Below are 25087 nucleotides of genomic sequence, written 5' to 3'. Positions count from 1 at the left end.
TGGTGACTCGGACAAGTAATTGTATGACCGATGGGAACGTATATATACAGAAGTTGCTTGATGTTAGCTGCGCACCATTGCTGTAATCAACACCCCTGGGCGTTGATAGTGCCCAAATCAAAGTTTTCTCGTCTCAGTAAGCAGAGAGTTTACATCAAAGCCGAAGTCATGTTCAAAACTTCAGATGAACTTCACCAGCTTTCCCTCATATTGCAGTCAACAACCATGACCTTGATTCACTGACCAGAGGAACCCTGATGTAGGCTACGTGGCATCAACCTGGACGCTCTCACCCGTCTGCGTGACCTGCTGCACGACTTCAAACAAGACGCCTCCCATTGCTCTCGCTCAAACATGCGCGCTGAGAAACGGTAAACGTGTCGAGATTAAGTAGTCTGCGAGAGCTTTCCCACAAGAAGACCAGTACGAATCACTGTTTGAAGATTATTATAAGCGACAAGATATCAAAAGGACGTACCATAGATCGCCCACTTCTCTACTGGACTCAATTCGATCTGCAGGATCGACACGACAAGGTGTGCAAGTGGAATCCTAAGGTTATGGCATCGATCGCTGCGGATTGACTTTCCGAGGAGGATGGTAATGAAGAAACGTAAGAACGTGTGGAATGATCAGCAGTTTCTCTGCATACAGTATGAATCAAATGTCGACCACAACCTTCATCAGTTAAATGCAATAATACGTACGGCTGGCCAGATTGTATGAATGCATCAACAACGGACCCGACTGTGTTCTTTCCCAGAGATATCCTATTCTTGCAACCACTGCTCAACATCTTTTCTGGATAGACGCAAAGTATCGAGCTCTTAAATATTGGCGGCGACTTTTAGTAACGTGGTCTCAATAGGTAGGCGGAGGGCTGAACAACGAGGAGTAGCATTGAATAAATTTGATATACTGTTTAAAAACTGAGCGAGCACACAGCCTGCTCAAAATGTAGTACTCACATGCGGGACTTCACTGATGGATGCTCGGAAGGTAATAAAGTAAGAACACCCAGGAGCGAGGAGACGTGATGTTGAATTTCCGGTGAGTTAGTCGGCCATGCCATAGTGTTAGAAGGTGAGACCAGTCGGAGAAGAGAAGGTTGAAGTCGCCCTCGATTTCTGCACTTCAAAATCAGATCTAATTCACTGCAAAAAATGCTGAGGATCCCCGGGCGCACCTTGTTCTCATCCATTGCCAAACCTTTTCGTCTGATCCAGTGGAGCAGGAATCTTCAGAGCGACTAATGTTTTGAAGCACTCTACCGCGGGTTTGAAATGCCGCGAGGAACCAAATTCGAAGCTTGGTTAAAAAGGTTTTTTGAGCATCTTGCGGTCAAGACTTGTAGTGATGAAGAGTTGTATCTGGATATTTATGAGCGATGAGTGCATGTTTTTAATGGGGGTGGGGTGGCTAATATTAATGCGATTAATAGCAGAGGTGCCTTAGAAGTTAGTCCTCCATCAGCCATGCCAAGTTTAAACTCAGATCATATGATGTGTTTACACGGCCACCTTGATGGGTCCACAGCTCAGCGCTCAGCGCTCATTCATCATAAGAGCTAAGTAAGAAGGTGCATGGTGTGTATGTGAAACATATTTATGTAACACATAATGAACCATTCGGCGATGAAGCTCGCTCAACGTCCTAGACATCTCCATTGTTTGCCTCATGCAAAAGTCGGGGACAGGAAGCTTACATGAATCTCAGTCCGTACGTATCTTCTGGTCGGGCTTCAGGTAGCCAAGGTGTGCAGCACGCGAAGTCTCGAGGACCGTGCACAACACTATCCTGGTCATTTTTTCAGCGAAACTACTGTCTCTGGCACCGGAGGTGTAATCGTACCTTTGATTGAGTTGCTCCCTACCTGGTGCCTGTAGCTATGTCACCTTTCGGCCGGTGGCCATGCTCATCGAGCTAGCCTGTTAATTCTCAATTGCAGGATCTCTTTGCGGAAACCCGAGCCGGTAAGTGAATCGTCAGTTTTCCCTTGCAGAAGGGCCTGAAATATTGCACCTGTCAGGTGAACTTGCGCTATTTTTGCATTTTGGCAGTGCTAGATGAACAGCGTTTCTGGAAGATTGCTAATTGGTTTTTTGCTAGCAATGCTGTATTATAAGAGCCTAGATGTGTAGTACGAATTGTTGATCGAGCAACAGCCCACACATATTTCACTGCCCATCAAACACATCGAGAGGCAACTTCCAGCCCACGCTCGGGTTGACCACTCTCTGCGGAGGGTGCGAAGCTGCCGCTGTCTCCAACCTCTTGTGGGAGTTCAAATACTGGTTGACTCGAGTGATGCTGCCTCGCGAAAGTTTGGACTTTCTCACCTGCAAGGTTCTCTGTGATGCGAGAAGGTGTCATGCTCTTCGGCAGGATGATCGTCTATCGATTTGGAAAGGTGAGTTATGACGCAATGCTAAAGAGATATCGACATACGCCGCGCTGGACACTCCACGAGATAATAACCTGAGCCGGGGTGATCCCAAGTTTGCATGCGATGTCTTCAACCTGTAAGAGTGCTTAGACGACAAAGCCTCGTCCTCGCGACTGGAAATGGTACCTGACAAACAGAGACTTTCCGATTTGCTTGTAGTTACCTAGGGGAGAGTACACCTCGAGAAGAAACCCATTTTCCTTCGAGCACTACGGATTACTCATGAACGTTGAACCCGAGCGCAAGTGTCTACATGTATGAGCTAGAAACATACCTGCAACATTTCGGGTTGAGGGTTCCAAAAGTTGAGCTCGACTTGATTGACAGCTGGCTGGTACTTCAGATTGTTCGCCGTCAAATTCTGGATCCAGAATTTTAAATGAGAGACTTGACTAGACTATAAAGTAGCCGTCGTGCAAATTCTACGAACATCACGCGATGTGACAAGATTGTGAGGGAGACGTTTCGAGTAGTTACTACTAGTCAGTAGACTCATTGATGCATATCCAAGTTGTACAAACACATGTTTGAACAATCTGTGTACGATTTGAGCAGTACGTACTCGATGCTGCGCAAAATCTGACTTCAACGTTTCAACTAGTCGCCTTTCAAGCAAACATCAAGCTCCCCGCACAGAAGACCACCAAGAGTTACATTCCAGAAAACGAGGCCAACTTCCCCGGTGGTGTTGTCAACACGTGGCGTGGATCCATGGAAAGTAGGGAAAGGGAAAGGAGGTGCACAAGGAGAGATGGATCCGAGTGCGTGGGTGATAGTTATGGTGTCGAAGATTGATTATGAGAGTAGTTAGACACAGGTGCGGGGGAAAGATGGATCTGAGTGCGTGGGTGATAGTTATAGTGGCGAATATTAATTGTGAGAGGAATCAGACACAGGTGTGGGGCAAAGAGGGTTGAACTGAGTGTGCGTGTGTCACACGTCTTCCATGCTTCATGACTGATGCGAAGCAGGACGACGGAGACCAAAGAAAAATCCGCAGCAGCTCACTCCTTCGTACACAAAGTCTTCCGCTCCGCCAGTTGAGCCTTGTGCTTGTTCTTGGATTGGTCGTGCTTGAGACCCTTGTGCCCCTGCTGGTTGACCTGATTTAATTGCACTGTTGGCTTGGTTGCTGTTCGTACGTGCCATAGCTGCAGCCGCTTCCGCATCAGTTTCATGGACAATACCATATCTCTGGATTGTATTTTAATGAAAAGAAATTGGAGGGACGACGAATGACTCACATCTTCATCTTGAGCAAGAGGTACATCGACGGTGCGCGTGAAATGTCCTCCGGAAAACAACTTGAAGTTGAAATTCCAGTGTCGGGAATTTCGTTCGATTGGTTGAGATACATTTAGAGGTCGTGTGCCGAAATATATGGAAGTGGGCAAACGACGCCAACGAATGAGGGACGATGGGCTTGCGGGAGGAGTTGCACGACGAGACGCTTGGTGTGATTGGTTGCTAAAGAAATCATTGCCCTGTATCTTGGTGTCAGGCGAGAGAGGTGAAGAACAAGAAAGCGCGCTGACATATCTTGTTTCTTTAACCTGCTGATTAGACGAAAGACGGAGGTCAAAGGTCTGACGAAACATATGAGAAAAGGTGGGGTTGCTCACGATTGGTGGGCGCACAACTCTCGGTTGGGCTGGATGTTCCTAGTGAAAAGTGAGATGTAGTGTGAAAGAGAAGTAGAGATGACTTGCCTGGAGGTTTGCATTGCCATCATCTGCGTCCTAGATGGCCAAAACAGTTAGGAAGGGAAATTAGACAACAAAACGCACACGTACCACAACGTTTTTGAGCGCTGCCTCCAAGCTCCATACATAGATTTTTTTGTCTAGTCCAGCACTGGCAATGTATTTTCCATCGCGGGACATGGCAACAGCCCTGAGTTCGTCATCATGCAAGAGTGGATCTCCGACTGCCTGATTGGTCTCGAGATCCCAGATGCGAATGGAGCAGTCAGCTGATGCGCTAATAATATGCCTTTCATTGAGAGTAAGACAGAGGGATCTAACGGCGTGGGTATGACCCCGAAGAACAACGAGTTCCTGTCCATCAATCGCCCGCCATTTTCGGATGGTTCTATCATTTGATGCGGAGAAGATGTGTGCGCCGTCCTTGGACCAACACAATGACATTACCCCATCATCATGTCCCTGGATCTCGAGAAGCAGCTTGCCGGCCTTTGACCACACCCGGATTACATCATCTGTGCCGCCGCTCATGAATTTGGCGCCTTTCGGAGAGTATTTGACGGTCATAACCCATCCATGACTGGTGTCGATGGGTGGTGCTATTTGTCGACCAGTATTCGTGCTCCAGCGTCGTATGGTGCCATCTTGCGATCCACTTGCTATCTCCAAGGAAGTACCAGACCAATCGAGGCACCTCACTGGAGCATTATGCCCCTCCCACGGGTCGCCGATCATGCTGCCCTCCCTTATATTCCACAGCCGCAGTCTGCTGTCTGCACTTCCACAAATGATCATTGATTCATCCGGGGACACTGTCATCGAACCTATCCATCCCCCGTCGCTATTCAAAGGTTGTCCCACCGCCTCTCCGTCTCTTTTCCACTGACAAATCGAACTAGCGTCAGACACGCTCATTATATTGCCACTGTTACACAAGTAGGCAAGGCTCCATATGCATCGAGAATGACCTTCGATGACGCACTCCGGCATCAAGCTTCCTGCCGGTCGTTCTGGTTTTGGTTTCTTCCACGACGTGGTCCGAGTGTCGTGGTTGACAAAGTAGGACCGACCCAGTGGTGAGATGTGCCATTCCCATCCAGGAACAGCGAGGTATCCAGGATTATCTATTTTTAACGGTGAGTTCATCGCTCCTTATCGCAATTTCATCACTCACCTAGTCGCACTCCTGGTAAAGGTCGGTTCCACGAGGTCATCACGAGCGTGTCATCTTGATATCGTGTTTCACCATCTGATGGTGTCTTAAACTGTTGCCACATGGGAGGAAGTGCTTCATTTCCGCCTGTTTCTAATTGAGTGAGCTGGAAGGTATCACAAGGTAGCTGATCACCTTCCCAAAGTGCGTCCTGGCGGTGCTGTGCACCATATGGTGGTAAATATTTCGCGCTTGTCCGATATATCGATGAGTGCAATGGGACTTCTTCTCGTCTCGTTGACATGCTTGACTCGGCTTCTTCGTGTTGCATGACAGAGATGTCACGTTGAACAGACAGACTGGGCATTGAAATACTGTGCAAAGTCGGTAATCAAGGGGAAGGGAGATATGGGGCAAAAGTGTCGAAGAGACCTGCTATTTGGGTACGTTTTGCATGCTGTGGCCTTGATACCACATATTAATGGGCTCTGTTACCACCGGATCAAGTACTTACCTTGGTCCGGTTCAAATTTTGAGGCAGTTCGATGTACATTGGTATGTTATGTACGTCTCGTCAGTGAGTGGAGTAATATGATGTTTGTTTGAGCGGGTGCATACCATATCGAATATGTACCCTGTGCATAGCGCGTAGCAGAACTCCCAAGCAAAGTACCACCCGGCCAGTAGTGACAAGTGATTGCCTGATTGCATGACCGACGGGAACGTATCTCGGTGTTGGTTACGCAATATTGCTGTAATCAACATCCCCGGGCGTTGATATTGTCTTCTCGTCTACAGCAATTCGCAAAATGGTTGGCACTATCAGACGCGAGGCTTGCGCGAGGCAAAGATTAAGTTAGAAATTAAAATACTTCACACCAAATATGGCAATTACTACACGGCATCATGCAGTCATTAATCGTGACCATGATTCATTGACCGGAAGAACCCTCTGTGATGTAGGCTACGTACGCAGCGTCAACCTGAACGCTCTCACCTGTCTACGTGACCCGCTGCACGACTTTACTTACAGTGTACTAGTAACAACCTCCAGAACGCTCGCTAGGCCCGCCTTCCACGTAACAAGATGCCTCCTTTTACTCTGGCTCAAACGTGCGCGCTAAACGTGTAGACATTGAGTAGTGTACGAGAGCTTTCCCGAAAGAAGATTCAAGACGTTCCGAACAAAATGTCGATGAGTGGTGAGAAGGCAAACATGATGATATGGTGGAGGGACTTACGGATGGGATGTCCACGCGAGTAGTGGACAACACTAGTTGGAGGTGGCCGCCGTCTTCGTGAAGGCATTAAGCGTCGGCGCATACGCCACGCTGCTGTGTCTTGGGAGTTGTGACTTCTGCGACTTCGGGTTCCTAAAGAAAGGCTGAACTAATTTATACGATGCATAAAAGGCTTGATACGCACCCGTGTACCACGTTGGACAAGCATACTATAGTGTATCTATTTTCTTGGTCTTCCATCGGATACCGTTGTTCAGAGGTTGAGCGGGGGTTGGCATGGACAAGAGGTATACTGCATACGTCGTAGAAGTAATTAAACATTAGATGCCGACTGAGATCTTTGGTACTATTATCAATCATACCTTGTGACTTATCGATAAAAGTCCGTGCGTAGGGTTGGTTTTGAGAGGATTGGATATGTTGGCTGCAGACATTCGAATGAAGTCTGAGTATGTGAGCCTCTTGTTGCATTTGCTGGAATGCCATTCTCTTTGCCGAGGCGTCTGGGCGTAGCTATTTTGACGCGGTCCTGCCGCGCCTGCCGCGGTCGTGACGCGGCCGTGACGCGGCGTGACGCGCATGTGACGCGGCACTGACGAGCCTTGACGCGGCACTAACGATCCTTGACGCGACCACTGACGCGCCATTCCTATATTCTATATTCAACTTCCAGATCAAGTTGGATGAGTTCACGACCACTCTTTTGTTATTTTATTTGCCTCAGAGCCATGTACAACTAGGTATACATAAGCCAATGACTATTTTCTTTTCCTCCCTCTCTGGACCCTTCGAGCCTGTGGAGCACATCGACGTTTAACGGGCGGACATTCTTCGGCCGGCAGACAAGGAACTACAGCTTCGGATAGCTCGTCTGCAGACTCCAAAGATGTAGCATCAGAGTTATCACTGAATAAGGGGCCGCGCTGTCAATCACATAAGTTAGATATCTATCGAACGGAGCAGGTAATGTCTTCCTCACTTCAAGTTCACTCTCGCTATAATCTCTTGCAGAAACCCATTCATCAGGAATTCCGAGATACAATTTCCATCGCCTGTGATGTTGGCCAGCATCCAAACCCCACTGCTGGTTGCCTGCAGGTCCTGCTTCTTCGGAATCCTCGAACATCCTTCCTTCTAGTGCGGTCAGACACTCGAGGTCGACATCAGCCACGAAGCTATTGGTAGGATAGCTTATCATGAGATCAGCCCAAGCCATCTTCAACAGCATGCTATCGTTCCATTCTTCGTTTCGAGCTTCGATGCGTTTTTCAAAATCACTGGCCTTTCGGTGAGCAACCACGAGAGTGAAAGCATGCACCAAAGGCAGTTCTATTTGTCAAATCTGAGTTCACAAGGAGAATATGTCGGATGACGCACCTGAACGGTCATAGCAGGGTATGAGGTCCCCAAAACTCAGCAGCGGACCCGGCCGATCTGGATAATTTTGATTCTCTGTCTCGTTGGGATAGAAAAAGTTGAATATATGTTTGATTAATTGCTAAAAGATGGTTATAACAAGTTGACTCCGTATTTTAAAGAACTCACAAAGGCCATGATACGATTTACAAAAGCGCGATAATAACGGTTGTTTCTCGAGCCCAGAGGAGACAACGAAAGAATGCTTAGTAAAATAAATTTATTACTGCCTATGGACAATTACAGTGTACGACGTCTAATTCTGTCAGGATGAAAAGGAACACTGTTAGAATATCAATTATTATGACAGATGTAAAGTAAAATGTACCTAAGTTATACGGACAGTGTGACAGTTGAGGTGGTGAGGTTTGACGCGGCATGTGCTACTTGTGACGCGGCATGAATGAAGTTTGACGCGGCAGTGACGCAGCGTGACGCGCGGGTGACGCGGCAGTGACGAGGTTTGACGCGGCGTGACGCGCCTGTGACGCGGCACTGACGCGGCATGGAGGAGGTTTGACGCGGCAACTGACGCGGCACAACTTGTTTGACGCGGCACTGACGCGCATGTGACGCGGCACTGACGCGGTATGTGCTATGGTTGACGCGGCACTGTAGTAGGTCTCGACGCGGCATAGAGTGTGGATGTTGATATTAGTACAGAGACTGCGAAGATATTTGAGAGAACTTGTCGTGGTGTGAGTAGTGCTTGACGCAGCCTAAACGAGGCTTCTGACATGCCATGGTTGGGGCTCGACGTGTTGGTGTAGGGTATAGAGAGTGGATCAAACTTGGCAGGGTGAGGTCGAAGCTTGACACAGTGAGACAACATTTGACACTGCATCTGAAAACCAACATAGATGAACGAATTAGAGGTAATGCAACAATATAGGACTGACGGCAAGATGCATACTAGTAGTATGAATGCAGAGGACAAGCACTGTAAATTTGGTGAGAGGTGAATACAGCACTATAGAGCCTGTACGCAGGCAGACACTCATATGTTGATCATTAACGATGATTCAAAGTGTTTGGAATGCGATATGAAGTTGTGTAAACATGATTTGTACATAGGAATTTGTTACAGTGCCGCGTCACATATGCCGCGTCAGTGCCGCGTCACAGGCGCGTCACGACCGCGGCAGGCGCGGCAGGGCCGCGTCAATTTCACCTGGTCCGAGGCGTCTGTTGGCAAACAAACAAGTCACTATGCACTTCTGACTCCGACTATCTCTGAATCACCAATACGTTCAAAGTGGCTTCGATGGACCAGTCACCAAAGTAACTTGAAGGTGCTTTCTATAGCCATACACCTCAAAATGGCACCCCGAAAAAACGACCACCGAAGTAAGTACTGGTACTGGAAGGCAGTTAATTGTAAGTTGCTTTAGTCCCTCCGAGGTCTTCGCGTTTCAAGTGGCGATAAGTAATGCATCAAACTTTGAGCTTCAGGAGCTTCGTAAATCGGCAGCACACCATGAGTTTTCAAATCAATCTTTATTTTTCAGTCGATCAAACCTATGTAAGTTATATCATTAGGTGCGTGCTGGTACATTGACCAAATACCGAAGCTGTAACTGTATCTTTTGTCAAGTCGCTCTCCGGCCGGTACATGCGGTGAACGATAAAACGCTTCATCACGGCCGCAGTAAACTAAATTTAAACTTGAACTAACTCAGTGGTCCCCGGTATTTACACTGCTATCCTGATGCGCTCATAGCTCAATAGCTAAGAAGGCTCATGACGTGTGTGAAAGACATTTTTAACCTCTCAATGGAGTATTCGACTGACGATGTCGCAGCAGCAAGGAGTTTGCAGTTTGCCACGGTATGTCTCCTTGTCGATACGAGGATGAATCATAACTGACAAGTCATGTATACCAGTACATATATAGTGCGTACTACTGCCTCAACGTCATATTATTTGTCCTTATACAGCTCAGCGTCGACGGCTACATTCTGGGTAGGCTTCAATTTTCATCTATTCATGTCCGCTGTCGAACTCGCTTATCCAGACCTATGATTATGTATGTTCACTTCATGAAGAGGTAATACACTTCTTCCATGATACGCCTTATATTTGAACACAATATGATACACAAAGTGGACGTTTTTGCATCTATCGAACTGGAGCAAGATGAAAGGCTTGTATATTGTAACAAGATACCTTCCCTTTGTCGTTCTCATCACAGATCTGTATAGTGCGTTCCGCTCCAGCACACATCGCCTTGGCTAATGAATTAACACTTGTTTTTTTAGTGAGCTTTACCCCGAATGAGAACCAAAGTGTATGTAATGAGGTGGAGAGTTAATGAGAACGAGCGACTTACTCCATGACTTCGCCAGAAATGCAGGATGTTGGTCAATATTAGCTCAGGTACGTGCATTATACATTCATTTATGTACAGCCTTACTGAGGGCAGTCCACTTTCACTCACAGGGTTTGAGATGATATTAGCCATTTTCTCCGCGTGTATCTCTTCTTCATCCCTAATATATGCATGTTGCTGATCCGATTCATCCAGGTTTTTTCATCCTCAGAACATATGCACTCTGGAACAGAAATAGAATCTTGCTCGTAACCCTCCTGGGCATTTTTTTCGTGAGTTCGCAATCCACTCACCATACACAAGCCAGTGGTAGATCCATCGACCAGCCGTTTCTCGTAGCATCCGTCAGCATTATCGTCGACACTACCGTTTCTGCGACATGTACGCACTCTCATCTTCCCTCTGGTGTAACTGAAACATTCACTTTCACAGATGCGAGTAGCCCGATCCCGGGCATCACAGGGTGTTACCAGAGTTCAACCAGTGACCGGATTTTTATCCCATTCCTTCTCTTTTCTGTGTTCGGACTGGGTAACCAGGAGCATATATGTGTACCAACACGCGCTGACAGGTGTTCTCCCCAGGGCTCATGATCCTCACGCTCATACGTGCCATACATAGCTGGCGGAGAAATCCAAGCCATCTGTATGTTGTCCTGGTGAACCATAACATATTCTATTATGCTTGCGCTTTCTGTGAGTTAATGCCTGTACATGCCGTTTTTCTGTGCTCATCCATGGTCATTCTATTTCATGAAGTATTCTCGACAATGAACATCTTCACATCGCTGCTCCTCCAGGTGCGTGAATGTTCTAAATGCCTTTTATGATGCGCCGTTGATGTTCTGCGCCCCAGGATACGTACCGGACCGTTTTGAATAGGTATGCACCTCCGCATCCTACTGCGTATTCCTACTAATCACACTCGAAATGTACACGCACGTGCAGTTTCCAGTTTTTGACCCTCGCGATTGTTGCCGCGCGCATGCACATCCATCTCTGGCAGACAAGCCAACATCTACGCGGCTTGGTTCATATTCCATTGTCCGACATGTCATCTGTGAACGTCACGGAGTGATGTCTTGTCCTGCGGTTTATTCAGTGTCGCTCATAGAGCGAGGCTTGGACCACACGAGATGATTGGTGGGGATTTGGTAGAGTTCGTCACATGTTTGATGTACAGGATGAGTCTGTTGCGGGGCGCGTGGAGCATTTGGATGTCCTTGGTCCATTTAACAACTGTAGTTTCAGCTACTAGTACACACGATAATGTATACTACGACAAAGTGCACTTGGTCATCCATGCATACTTATGGTATATCGACATTCAGTACTTAACCTTTTTGCACATTCTGACCTTGTTTGTATTCGATCTCCTGTGCCGTTCGGATATTCTATGTGGGAGCGGCTGGGTCATCACACTGGCACAAGTTCATGCTTGCTTCGATCATGCGTTCCCTTATTGAGAGAAATAGATCAATTTCGTGCGCCTGTACATGTAACGGAGCGAGCTATGTGAAGATACATGATGCGTAAGAGATAATCGAGTAACATGGTTCCTAGATGATGTCATGACTGACGCAAAGTGGAAGGACGACCAAAGTACATTCTGCAGCAGCAACAGGTAACTGAAACTTCTCCCGTCCCATTAGTTGACTGGTGTGTTTGGATTGGTTGTGCTTGAGATGATTGTGCCCCAGCTGGTTGACCTGATTGCGTTGAACTGTCGGCCTGGTTGCTGTTCGTACGTTCCATAGCTGCGGCCGCTTCTGCATCAGTTTCATGGATAATGCCATATCTCTGCATGGTATTTCAATGCAACGAAATTGGAGGGACGACGAGTCACTCACATCTTCGTCTTGAGCAAGAGGTACGTCGACGGTGCGAGTGGAATGTCCTCCAGAAAACAACTTGAGGTTGATATTCCAGTGTCGGGGCCGTCGTTCGATTGATTGGGATGTATGTACAGGTCGTGTGCCGAAATGTATGGAATTGAGTAGACGACGCCAACGAACAAGGGACAATGGGCTTGCGGGAGGAGCTGCACGACGAGACGCGTGGTCTGATTCGTCGCCAAAGAAATCATTGCCCTGTATCTTGTTGTCAGGCGAGAAAGGTCAAGAACAAGAAAGTACACTGACATATCTTGCCAGTCCTGTTTTTTTGGCCTGCTGATTAGATGCAAGACGGGGGGGTCAAAGGTCTAGCGAGATATATAAGAAACGGCGGGGTTGCTCACGATTGGTGGGCGCACAACTCTCGGTTGGGTTGGTCGTCCCTAGTAAAAAATGACATGCAGTGTGAAAGAGAAGCAGAGATGAATCGATGACTTGCCTGGAGCTTTACATTGGCATCATCTGCGCCCTAGATGGCCAAAATTGTTAGGAAGGGAAATTAGATAACAAAGCGCATACGGACCAGAACGTTTTTGAGCGCCGCCTCCAGGCTCCATACATAGATTTTTTTGTCTATTCCAGCGCTGGCAATGTATTTTCCATCGGGGGACATGACAACAGCCCAGAGTTGGTCATCATGCAAGAGTGGATCTCCGACTGCCTGATTGGTCTTGAGATCCCAGATCCGAATGGAGAAGTCATACGATCCGCTAACAATATAGCTTTCATTGGAAGTAAGGCAGAGGGATGTGACGGCTTGGGTGTGACCGGTTGACCCCGAAGAACGACGAGTTCCTGTCCATCAATAACCCGCCATTTTCGGATAGTTTTATCAAGTGAAGCAGAGAAGATGTGTGCACCGTCCTTGGAACAACGCAATGACGTCACATCGCCCTCATGTCCTTTGATCTCGATAAGCAGCTTGCCATTCCTTGACCATATGCAGATCGGACCGTTCCCACCGCTCATGATTTTGTCGCCTTTTGGAGAGTATTTAACGGCCATAACCCATCCGTGACTGGTCTCTATGCGTGGTGCTATTTGTCGACCAATATTCGGGTTCCAGCGTCGTATGGTGCCATCTTCAGATCCACTTGCTATCTCCAGGGAACTGGGAGGCCAATCAAGGCACATCACTGGAGCATTATGCCCCTCCCATGGGTCGCCGATCATGCTGCCCTCCTTTATATTCCACATCCGCAGTCTGCCGTCTTCACTCCCACAAATGACCGTTGTTTCATCCGGAGATACTGCCATCGAACCTAAACCTCCCCCGTCGTTATTCAGAGGTTTTCCCACTGCCTCTCCGTCTCTTTTCCACTGACGAATCGAACTATCGTCAGACGCGCTCATTACATTGCCACTGGTACCCAAGTAGGCAAGGCTCCATATGCATCCAGAGTGACCCTCGATGATACACTCCGACATTAAGCTTCCTGCCGGACGTTCTGGCTTCGGTTTCTTCCACGACGTGGTCCGAGCGTTGTGGTTGACAAAGTAGGACCGACCAAGTGGTGAGATGTGCCATTCCCATCCAGGAACAGCGAGATATCCAAGACCATCTGTGTTCGACGGTAAGTTCGTCGCTCCTTGTCGCAATTTCATCCCTCATCTAGTCGCACTCCTGGTAAAGGTCGGTTCCACGAGGCTATTGAGAGCATGTCATCTTGATACATTGTTTCCCCATCCGACGAGGTCTTATACTGTTGCCACATAGGAGGAAGCGCTTCATTCCCGCCTGATTCTAATTCAGTAAGCTGGTAGGTATCACAAGATAGCTGCTCACCTTCCCAAAGTGCATCCTGGCGGTGCTGTGCACCATATGGTGGTAAATATTTCGCGCTCGTCCGATATATCGGTGAGTGCAATGGGACTTCGTCTCGTCTCGTTGACATGCTTGACTCGGCTTCTTCGTGTTGCATGACAAAGATGTCACGTTGTACAGACAGACTGGACAGTGAAATACTGCGCAACGTCAGTAATCGAGGGGAAGGAGAGATACGGGGCGAAAGTGTCGAAGAGACCTGCTATTTGGGTCAGTTTTGCATGCTGTAGTTGCAGGCGCCTTGCTGACGCCGCATGCCAATGGCTGTGTTACCACCGGATCAAGTACTTATCTTGGTCCGGTCCAAGTTTTGAGGCAGTACATTGGTCTGTTATGTACGTCTCGTCAGCGAGTGGAATAACATGATGTTTGTTTGATCAGGTGCATACACATGTCGAATCGGTAGTATGTACGCTGTGCATAGCAGCACTCCCAGCAAAGTACCACCAGTAATGACAAGTAATTGCCTGATTGCATGACCGACGGGGATGTATCTTGATATTGGTTGCGCAATATTACTGTATTCATCATCTCTGGGCGTTAATAGTGCCCAAACCAAAGTTTTCTCATCTTAGGAAGCAGAGAGTTCGAAATCAAAGCCGAAATCATGTTCAGAACTTCGGATGGACTTCACCAGTGTTCCCACAAATAGCAGTCCACAACCGTGGTCTTGATTCACTGACCAGAGGAACCCTGATGTAGGCTATGCGGCATCAGCCTGAACGCTCTCACCTGTCTGCGTGACCTGCTGCACGACTTCACCCACAGCCAAACCGTTACCGCGTTTTTGTGCACTAGTGACAACCTCCAGCACGCTCGCTAAGCCCCCTTCCACGTAACAAGACGCCTTCCATTGCTCTCGCTCAAATGTGCGCGCTGCCGAACGGTAAATGTGGAGAGCTTCCCGAACGAAGATTTAAGACATTCTGAAGAAAAAATCCTGTTAGCACACATCAACATTTGTCTCCATAATCGATCATCACCTTGAGTAGAATCAAAGTAACGCACCATAGAGCTTCCGCCCCGGCGCAAGCTGAGGAACCACCTCCAACGTGTGAACCTTCAAAGCTAGACAGCCAACTCCATAGCACAAGTTTGAAGAACACGAGAAGGGTATTTGAATCTCGTCTTCTTGCACGGCAACATCCACAATATGGGCAGTTTGTTAGACAACGCGATGTGCAAGTGGGACGGGGACAATGTACTTATTGTGCAGGAATCGTTGGAAGGCGATGCAGATTCATCTGCACAAATGATCAATGCGAATGACATTTAACTGAATAAATGAAGAGGTCGAACCTGCAGATTCATCATCGCCTAGCTGTGGAGGACCAGGCCATTGCTGAACTAATAACCAACACATCAGATCAATGTTACTCCGATAATGGGGTATACTCACACCCACCACTAATTCCCCGCTCCAATCTCTCGTCTGTTCACGCTCCCTCGTCCCCAAAGGCTGCATATTATCATTCTGCTATCGCCTGCGGGTTCGTTCCAACTTGAGGCATAGTGCTTTAGCGGACCTGCGGGTTTGGAAAGACTCGCCTCTGGTATAGTGGGTAGTGCTTGACGGGGTTGTTCAGGAGATGGGACGATCTCTGGGGTGCCGAAGATGTATACGTACATGTAGATGTAGAGGTGAATTTGGATATAGGTGTAGATGCGGTGAAGTCGCAGAGATATCGGATAATGTCTATGAGTGGTGAGAAGACAAACATGATGATATGATGTAGGGACTTGCGAATGGGATGTCCACGAGAGTAGCGGACAACACTAGTTGGAGGTGGCCGCCTTCGTGAAGGCATGAGCATCAGAGCATACATCATGCTGCTGTGTCTTGGCAGTTGGGTATGAAGTCGAATTTGACTTCTGCGACTTCGGGTTCCTAAAGAAAGGCTGAACTGATTTATACAGTACGTAAAAGGATAGTGTGTCTATTTTCTTGGTCTGCCATCGGATACCGTTGTTCAGAGGTTAAGCGGGGTGTGGCATGGACAAGAGGTATATTTGATACGTCGTATAGGTAATTAAACGTTAGTTGCCGACTGAGGTCTATTCATACCTTGTGGCTTATCGATAAAAGTCCGTGTGTAGGGTTGGTTTTGAGAAATTTGGATAGTGTTTTGCTGAAATGCCATTCTCTTTGCCGAGGTGTCTGTTGGCAAACAAACAAGTCACACTTCTGACTCGGGCCAGGTGAAATTGACGCGGCCCTGCCGCGCCTGCCGCGGTCGTGACGCGCCTGTGACGCGGCACTGACGCGGCATATGTGACGCGGCACTGTAACAAATTCCTATGTACAAATCATGTTTACACAACTTCATATCGCATTCCAAACACTTTGAATCATCGTTAATGATCAACATATGAGTGTCTGCCTGCGTACAGGCTCTATAGTGCTGTATTCACCTCTCACCAAATTTACAGTGCTTGTCCTCTGCGTTCATACTACTAGTATGCATCTTGCCATCAGTCCTATATTGTTGCATTACCTCTAATTCGTTCATCTATGTTGGTTTTCAGATGCAGTGTCAAATGTTGTCTCACTGTGTCAAGCTTCGACCTCACCCTGCCAAGTTTGATCCACTCTATACCCTGCACCACCACGTCAAGCCCCAACCATGACATGTCAGAAGCCTCGTTTAGGCTGCGTCAAGCACTACTCACACCACGGCAAGTTCTCCCAAATATCTTCGCAGTCTCTGTATTAATATCAACATCCACACTCTATGCCGCGTCGAGACCTACTACAGTGCCGCGTCAACCATAGCACATACCGCGTCAGTGCCGCGTCACATGCGCGTCAGTGCCGCGTCAAACAAGTTGTGCCGCGTCAGTTGCCGCGTCAAACCTCCTCCATGCCGCGTCAGTGCCGCGTCACAGGCGCGTCACGCCGCGTCAAACCTCGTCACTGCCGCGTCACCCGCGCGTCACGCCACGTCACTGCCGCGTCACCCGCGCGTCACGCCACGTCACTGCCGCGTCAAACTTCATTCATGCCGCGTCACAAGTAGCACATGCCGCGTCAAACCTCACCACCTCAACTGTCACACTGTCCGTATAACTTAGGTACATTTTACTTTACATCTGTCATAATAATTGATATTCTAACAGTGTTCCTTTTCATCCTGACAGAATTAGACGTCGTACACTGTAATTGTCCATAGGCAGTAATAAATTTATTTTACTAAGCATTCTTTCGTTGTCTCCTCTGGGCTCGAGAAACAACCGTTATTATCGCGCTTTTGTAAATCGTATCATGGCCTTTGTGAGTTCTTTAAAATACGGAGTCAACTTGTTATAACCATCTTTTAGCAATTAATCAAACATATATTCAACTTTTTCTATCCCAACGAGACAGAGAATCAAAATTATCCAGATCGGCCGGGTCCGCTGCTGAGTTTTGGGGACCTCATACCCTGCTATGACCGTTCAGGTGCGTCATCCGACATATTCTCCTTGTGAACTCAGATTTGACAAATAGAACTGCCTTTGGTGCATGCTTTCACTCTCGTGGTTGCTCACCGAAAGGCCAGTGATTTTGAAAAACGCATCGAAGCTCGAAACGAAGAATGGAACGATAGCATGCTGTTGAAGATGGCTTGGGCTGATCTCATGATAAGCTATCCTACCAATAGCTTCGTGGCTGATGTCGACCTCGAGTGTCTGACCGCACTAGAAGGAAGGATGTTCGAGGATTCCGAAGAAGCAGGACCTGCAGGCAACCAGCAGTGGGGTTTGGATGCTGGCCAACATCACAGGCGATGGAAATTGTATCTCGGAATTCCTGATGAATGGGTTTCTGCAAGAGATTATAGCGAGAGTGAACTTGAAGTGAGGAAGACATTACCTGCTCCGTTCGATAGATATCTAACTTATGTGATTGACAGCGCGGCCCCTTATTCAGTGATAACTCTGATGCTACATCTTTGGAGTCTGCAGACGAGCTATCCGAAGCTGTAGTTCCTTGTCTGCCGGCCGAAGAATGTCCGCCCGTTAAACGTCGATGTGCTCCACAGGCTCGAAGGGTCCAGAGAGGGAGGAAAAGAAAATAGTCATTGGCTTATGTATACCTAGTTGTACATGGCTCTGAGGCAAATAAAATAACAAAAGAGTGGTCGTGAACTCATCCAACTTGATCTGGAAGTTGAATATAGAATATAGGAATGGCGCGTCAGTGGTCGCGTCAAGGATCGTTAGTGCCGCGTCAAGGCTCGTCAGTGCCGCGTCAGTGCCGCGTCACATGCGCGTCACGCCGCGTCACGGCCGCGTCACGACCGCGGCAGGCGCGGCAGGACCGCGTCAAAATAGCTACGCCCTTCTGACTCCGATGTATCTCCGAATCACTAATGGTGATGCTGTTCAAACTTCAAAGTGGGTATTTCTGCACCAAAGTAAAGGTCCTTTCTAATATCTAGCTATAGCCACACGGTATATATAATATCCGTTCATCCAAAGAGGTTAACTACCTCAAAATGGTACTCCAAAAAAACGACCACCGAAGTAAGTACTGCTGGAGGCTCCCTCTGAGGGTTTCGCGTTTCAAGCAGCAATAATGCATCACACTTCGAGCTTAAGGAGCTTCATAAATTGGGGGCCAGCACATCGGCGAGTTTTCAAATCAATCTTTGTTTTTCAATTGATCAAACCTATGTAAGTTATATTATTAGGTGCGTGCTGGTAAATTGACTAAACGCCGAAGCTGTAACTGTATCTTTTGTTAAATCGCTCCCCGGCCGGTACATCGAGTGGAACACATTTTTTGACCTCTACATGGAGTATTCGACTGACGATATCGCAGCAGCAAGGAGCTCGCAGTTTACTACGGTGTGTCTCCTTGTCGCTATGAGGGCGAATCATAACTGACAAGTCATGTACAATCAGTACATATTCAGTACGTACTGTCTTAAATCCATGTTCTTTGTCCTGACACAGTTTAGTGTCAATGGCTACAATATGGGTAGGCTTCTTCTCATCTATTCATTGTCCGCTGTTAAACTCCCATATCCAGACCTATGATTATGCGTGTTCGTTTCATGAGGAGGTAATACACTCGTTCCATGATATACTTCGGTTTGATACTCACAATATGCTGTGCAAAGTGGACATTTTTACTTCAATCGCACTGGAGCAAGATGAAAGGCTTGTATATTGTCACACGATATACGCCCTTTATCATTCTCGCCATGGACCTATACAGTGCGTTCCACTCTAGCACGCATCGTCCCGATGATCAATTAACACTTGTTTTTCAGTGAGCTTTACCCCGAATGAGAACCCAGGTGTATGTGCTGCAGTGCATAGTCAACGAGAGCGAACTACTTATTGCGTGACTTCGCCAGAAATGCCGGGTGTTGCAAAATATCAATCCAGGTCTGTGCATGGTACATTCATCTATGCACATCATTGCTGAAGGCTACTGCTTTCCTCTGACAGGTCTTGGCTTTGTAATAGTAATGTTCTCCGAATGTATATCTCGTTCACCTGTATTATGTGTATCTCTGATGTGATTCATTCAGGTTTTTTTATCCTCAGAACATATGTGCTCTGGAACAAAAATAGAATCTTGCTTGTAGCCATGCTGTCGACCTTATTGGTGAGCTCTCTAATGTATTCACCACACCCGAGCTAGTGGCAGATGCATCAGCCAGTCCTTTCTCATAGCAACCTACAGCATCATCTTCGCAATCGGCATCCCCGCAGCATGTACTCACTTTTACCTTCTTTGTGGCGTTCCATGACCACTAAAACATTTTGTTTACTTTCACAGATGCGACTAGCCCGATCCCGGGAATCCCAGGATGCTACCAGAGTTCGACTAGTTTCTGGTATTTCATACCATTCCTTCTCCTTTCCGTGTTCGAATTGGGTGGGTAACCAGGAGCATCTATGTGTACACGCGCGCACTGACAGGTGTTCTCCCCAGGACTCATGATACTCACGCTCATACGCGCCATACAGGACTGGAGGACAAACACAAGCCGTCTGTACGTTGTCCTGGTGAACCACAACATATCCTATTATGCATGTGGTCTTCGTGAGTTCACACTCGTACACGCCGTTTCTCCGTACTCATTCATGATCATCCTCTTTCTTGAAGTGTTCTCGGTAGCGAACATATTCACGTCGCTGCTCCTCGAGGTGCGTGAATCTATCAAATACCCTTTTTGACCGGGCATTGATGTTCTGTCCCAGTACTCTTACCACAGCGTGTTATATGAGTACGCAAATCTACATCCTACTATGTGTTCCTACTAACAATACCCGACATATACACACATAGTTTTCAATTCATGATGCTTGCAATCCTCGCCACACGCATGCACCTCCATCTCTGGCGGACGAACCGGCATCCACACGGCTTTACTAGCAGCCTCGTGCATATTACAATGTCCGACATCTCATTTGCAAATCCCATGCTGTGATGTCTTATTCTGTGGCTTATTCGGTGCCGTTCATGGAGCGAGGCTTGGACTGTACCAGATGATTGGTGGGGGCGGGCTTGGTAGAGTTTGTCACGTGCTTCAGTTATAAGATGACTCTGTCGTGGGATGGTGAGAGCATTTGGCTATTTAACACCTATATTTTCCACTGTCAGCCGCGGCGGAGAGATCCATAGTTTGAGCGTGTTAGAGCCAAAACCAAGGATGATTTGATTTTTCTCCTGTCGCCAGTGCACATGATCATTTATACTACGAGACATTCGGCTTGATCACGCACAGCCATCGATGGTCGCTCATATGGAGAAGGAGGAGTTCATGACAAAGTTAAGGCAGGGTGCGCACTCACGTCAACGTGGTTGAACCTTCTCACTTACGTTTATTTATGCAGGGATATTCCAAAGAACAATCGTGTTAGTCAACATCTATATATACATGCCTCTGGCAATGCAGCAAGTACTATATGCGCTGCAGCTTGGGCTTTGCACCCCGACCGGGACCCGGAACTCTCAGCACCTCAGTAACGTGTCCAACAACGGGGACCAGGCAACTCATGCAAGGCTGCCGATTCTGTAAGTACAAGTTTATACGAGCTACAACACAATAATATACCTCAGCGAGAACAAACACTGAGTGAAAACATATACAAGTGAACCGCTGCTAATGCCATGTTTTTATTTTTATTTTTATTTAGGCTCATCAATCTTGCGGAGGCTATGCATCCGAATCCGAGACTGACCGTCAGCGTACGTATATACGTAACCAACAGTTGAAACGTTCCATCACGACCACGGCACCTTGATGGGTTCACAGCTCATTAATAAGAGCTAAAAAGACGCATGATGTGTGTACGAAACTCAGATTTTCACCTCTAGATGGAGTATTCGACTGACGATATCGCAGCAGCGAGGAGCTTGCAGTTCACTAAGGTGTGTCTCCTTATCAATATAAGAATGAATCATAATTGACAAGTCATGTACCATCAGTACATGCACAGTGCGTGCTGTCTCAACCCCATATTATTTGTCCTAACACATTTCAGCGTCAATGGCTACAATCTGGGTAGGCTCGTTTTAATGTATTCACTTCCACTGTCAAACCCGCTTATCCGCCTGCAGATCTATGGCTATGCGTGTTCACTTGATGAAGAGGTAATACACTTGTTCTATAATAAACCCTGGTTCTGATACACACAATGTGTTGTACAAAGTGGGCATTTTTGCTTCGATCGCATTGGACCAAGATGAAAGGCTTGTATATTGTTGCACGATTTCTCCCCTTAATCTTTTGCGCCACGAGTCTATATAGTGCGTTTCGTTCCAGTAAACATCACCCCGATGATGAATTAAGACTTTTTTTCAGTGGACCTTACCCCATCGAATGACAGTGTAGATGTATGTGGTGCGCTTAATGAGAACACACAACTTATTGCATGACTTCGTCAGGCATGCCGAATGTTGGTCAATGTTGAATCAGGTACGTGCATGGTACACCCATGTATGTACATCCTTACCGAATGTTGCAACTTTTCTGTCACAGGTCTTGGCCTAATATTAGGCGATTTATCCGAATGTATCTCGTCCCCCCGTGCTACATGTATATTTCTGATCTGATTCATCTAGGTTTGTTCATCCTCAGAACATATGTGCTCTGGAACAAGAATAGAACCTTGCTTGCAGCCATACTGTGCTCCTTTTTCGTGTGTTCCCAATCCACTCGCCATACTCAAGCTAGTATTAGACGCATCGACCAGACTCTTAGTGCAACAACCATCAGCATTACCCTCGCCGCTGTCGTCCCAAAAGGCATGCACTCGCTCCTACCTTCTCTATGGCGTTCCACGAACACTAAAATATTCTGTTCACTTTCACAGGTGCGACTAGCCCGATCCCAGGAATCACAGGGTGCTACCAGAGCTCGACCAGTTACCAGTTCTTCATACCATTTCTTCTCCTTTTTGCATTTCAACTGGGTGAGTAACCAGGTGCATGTATATGTACAAACACGCGCTGACACTGTTCTTTCCAGGACTCTTGATACTCACACTCATACATGCCATACAGGACTGGCGGACAAACACAAGCCATCTGTACGTTATCCTGGTGAACCATAACATATCCTATTATGTATGCGGTCTTTGTGAGTGAACACTTGTACGTGTCATTCTTCTGTAATCATTCTCTTTCCTGAAATGCTCTCGTCAATAAACATATTTACATCGCTGCTCCTCCGTGTGCGTGAATCTATTCAATGCCCTCTATGATCGAGCCATTGATGTTCTGCGCCCCAGTACTCTGACCACAATGTGTCCTATGAGTATGCACCACCCCATCTTGCTGCCTATTCCTACTGATAATTGTACATCCATGTATAGGTTCCAGGTCGAGATTCTTGCAATCTTAGCCACGCACATGCACCTCCATCTCTGGCAGGTGAATCAACATCTACACGACTCTAGTGGCACCCTCTTTTCAATGTCCGACATCTCATTTGAAAATCACACGGTGTGATGTCGTATCCCATAGCTTATTCAGTGTTGTTCGTGGGGCGAGGCTTGGACCATACAAGATGATCGGCGGGAGTGGGCTCGATAGAGTTCTGTTACGTGCTTAATTTATAGGATGAGTCTGTCGCATGGTGCACAGCGTTGGACGGGTATATGATGGTTCTTAGTCTTTCAATCAGGTGCAGAGACTGAAAGTTAAAGGTGTATTTGACCTGTCAATTAAATGTTGATTCAACTGGGAGATTTAAGTTTACTTGGCTGTTTAAACTTTCGCCTCGAGGCGTTATTTGGTCTCACAACTGTTGCCAAACAAACGGCATTGATCACTTCAACGTTCCTGTGACACCTGCGAGTCATCTATCAACAGAAACTCACGACTTCAATTGTTTCCGTGTTTGACAGTACAGCGCTCCAGCTGCAGAATTCGCGGATCATTGCAATTCATAGGTTCTAACCTTCGCATATGAATGAACTCGTGACCCAGTACGTACTGTCTGCACTGCATCTTGCTTATAACTTGACAGTTCAGCGTCAATGGTTGGTTACGGTCAAACGTTGAGCGTAACAATCACCTTCCACGAAAAAATTAATGAGGGCCGAGTACTTGGAAGAGTTTCATTGATCTCGAGCTTTGAAAGCCAGGTCCCTCCAACTCGAACGTGGTTATTTCAGAAGCAGGGACAAGTACAATAAGCACACGCGAGTTTCCGAATTGAATTGTGCATTACCTAACTGTAAAGTATATAAGTTCTTAGAGTTCAGTCTAGAAGGGGGCGGTAAACCCGTTCACAACCACCTCTTGAACGACCCGGCGGGATGAAGACGGACTATTCGGCTGACGATATCGCAGCAGCGACGAGTTTGCAGTTCTTGTTGAGAGCCGATGTGTCCGAGGGAAGTAAGGCCGAGAGAGAGAGAGCCGAGAAAGGAAAGGACGATACGGCCGAAGAATAGAGCACATCGAGTGCGAGCGTCTCCAAACGGAGAACGTCGACGACGTGTCAACGTCGGCAATCTTTTCGTTCTTTAAGTATATATTTTTCATCAAAGCTATTGCTGGCAGACTCACCGTATAAGAGGACGCTGTTTTCGTCGTTGCGTCTCAGATTCGAAACGAATACTGAGACGTAAGTACAAGTCCCACTGTAACATTCGAGCGCAAGCGCTGACGTACATCTAGTCGTACCTTTGTTCTAGGTACAAACAATTGTTAATAGAGATTCGAAACGAATACTGAGACTCGTACCTTTGTTCTAGCGTGTCGTAAAACCTCCCGCGTGTATCGTTCCTCCACAGGTTATGAGCCCTGACTCCTCCATGGACTCGTCGACTCCCAGCACCAATTCAAACCTTTTTAACATCCCGAAGCTCGCCGAAGACGGCTCGAACTGGATAACCTACAAGGAAAGGACGTTAACGGCTATAGGTGCACGAGGACTTACGAGATATACCGATGGACGAGCTAAAGAGCCTACGCCTTTCGTAAAGAGCTCTACGGGGGCCGTCACGAAGCCGGATGGTACAACACCTACGCAGAAAGAAATCGATGAGCTCGACGCAAAGACCGATGAGTATCAACAAAAGAACTCACTCGTAAAACAGCAAATATTTTGCACGATCACAGATCGGCTGCTGTTACACGTCCAAAAGTTAGCATCCGCGTCCGAAATCTGGAAGGAAATATGCCACATACATGAAGGCAAAACCGAACTCGTCCAGATAGATCTGAGACGGAGGCTCCAGGAGACGAGGTGCGAAGAAGGTGGTGACGTCAAGGCTCATTTTTCAGAGCTTTTGCGCCTGAGGGAGTCGTTAGCTGGAATGGGGGTAGCCGTCGTTGATACGGACTTTCATGCCATCATCCTAGGGTCCTTACCTGAATCCTACCGGCCGCTACTGTCGTCGATGAATGCAGCGGCCAAGATAACGAAAACTCCCCTCTCGCCCTACGAACTCATCACCATCATCACAGAGGAATACGAGCACCGGTTACTCACCGAACGACGTCCCAACAAACGCGTGACCAACAGTGCGCTCTCCGCGAGAACAAGCGCAGGGAGGAGCACGAGCTCACAGAGCTCGGCTCCAAAATCCAACCCCGACGCAGTCTGTACGAACTGCGATCGTAAGG

At 47.4% G+C, this 25087-nt stretch overlaps 6 protein-coding genes across 6 annotated transcripts; 3 read left to right on the top strand and 3 right to left on the bottom strand.

The window, feature by feature from the left end:
* Nucleotides 1–607: 607 nt before the first annotated feature.
* On the bottom strand, nucleotides 608–1197 carry F5891DRAFT_1038084 (uncharacterized protein; the record flags this gene model as incomplete). The annotated part of the gene is made up of 4 exons (XM_041361882.1): nucleotides 608–644; nucleotides 708–918; nucleotides 969–1127; nucleotides 1187–1197. 3 exons carry the CDS (start codon nucleotides 1195–1197, stop codon nucleotides 828–830), a joined length of 261 nt encoding a protein of 86 aa, XP_041225278.1. The 3' UTR covers nucleotides 608–644; nucleotides 708–827.
* A 990-nt stretch (nucleotides 1198–2187) lies between these two features.
* On the bottom strand, nucleotides 2188–2804 carry F5891DRAFT_953330 (NADP-dependent oxidoreductase domain-containing protein; the record flags this gene model as incomplete). Its single annotated transcript, XM_041375172.1, has 4 exons — nucleotides 2188–2394; nucleotides 2449–2520; nucleotides 2578–2655; nucleotides 2721–2804. Coding segments are annotated over 4 exons (441 nt in total), but the record flags the coding sequence as incomplete, so codon positions are not given.
* Nucleotides 2805–7393: 4589 nt separating this feature from the next.
* On the bottom strand, nucleotides 7394–8150 carry F5891DRAFT_1146739 (uncharacterized protein; the record flags this gene model as incomplete). Its single annotated transcript, XM_041365033.1, has 3 exons — nucleotides 8089–8150; nucleotides 7921–8041; nucleotides 7394–7825 (listed from the first exon to the last, which is right to left on the bottom strand). The coding sequence occupies exons 2-3, from the start codon at nucleotides 7930–7932 to the stop codon at nucleotides 7394–7396; spliced, it is 444 nt and encodes a 147-aa protein (XP_041225276.1). The 5' UTR covers nucleotides 7933–8041; nucleotides 8089–8150.
* A 1497-nt stretch (nucleotides 8151–9647) lies between these two features.
* Nucleotides 9648–11600, top strand: F5891DRAFT_393619 (uncharacterized protein). The gene is made up of 16 exons (XM_041371673.1): nucleotides 9648–9704; nucleotides 9764–9786; nucleotides 9843–9852; nucleotides 9902–9921; nucleotides 9974–10006; nucleotides 10063–10159; nucleotides 10218–10246; nucleotides 10305–10335; nucleotides 10399–10431; nucleotides 10484–10560; nucleotides 10615–10669; nucleotides 10721–10819; nucleotides 10873–10983; nucleotides 11047–11087; nucleotides 11144–11169; nucleotides 11236–11600. Exons 6-16 carry the CDS (start codon nucleotides 10096–10098, stop codon nucleotides 11363–11365), a joined length of 696 nt encoding a protein of 231 aa, XP_041225275.1. The 5' UTR covers nucleotides 9648–9704; nucleotides 9764–9786; nucleotides 9843–9852; nucleotides 9902–9921; nucleotides 9974–10006; nucleotides 10063–10095; the 3' UTR covers nucleotides 11366–11600.
* A 5945-nt stretch (nucleotides 11601–17545) lies between these two features.
* Nucleotides 17546–18262, top strand: F5891DRAFT_1110307 (uncharacterized protein). The gene is made up of 2 exons (XM_041363706.1): nucleotides 17546–17844; nucleotides 17901–18262. Exons 1-2 carry the CDS (start codon nucleotides 17596–17598, stop codon nucleotides 18063–18065), a joined length of 414 nt encoding a protein of 137 aa, XP_041225274.1. The 5' UTR covers nucleotides 17546–17595; the 3' UTR covers nucleotides 18066–18262.
* A 3063-nt stretch (nucleotides 18263–21325) lies between these two features.
* On the top strand, nucleotides 21326–22487 carry F5891DRAFT_1189505 (uncharacterized protein; the record flags this gene model as incomplete). Its single annotated transcript, XM_041367176.1, has 10 exons — nucleotides 21326–21379; nucleotides 21437–21446; nucleotides 21493–21512; nucleotides 21569–21601; nucleotides 21661–21757; nucleotides 21813–21844; nucleotides 21896–21926; nucleotides 21990–22022; nucleotides 22073–22422; nucleotides 22479–22487. 10 exons carry the CDS (start codon nucleotides 21326–21328, stop codon nucleotides 22485–22487), a joined length of 669 nt encoding a protein of 222 aa, XP_041225273.1.
* Between the last annotated feature and the right edge of the window lie 2600 nt (nucleotides 22488–25087).

This window comes from Suillus fuscotomentosus (assembly GCF_016647785.1).
Source record: "Suillus fuscotomentosus strain FC203 chromosome Unknown F5891scaffold_31, whole genome shotgun sequence".
Classification (NCBI taxonomy): domain Eukaryota; kingdom Fungi; phylum Basidiomycota; class Agaricomycetes; order Boletales; family Suillaceae; genus Suillus; species Suillus fuscotomentosus.
The sequence above is the reverse complement of the archived record's forward strand: the minus strand, read 5'-3'. Positions and strand labels throughout refer to the sequence as shown.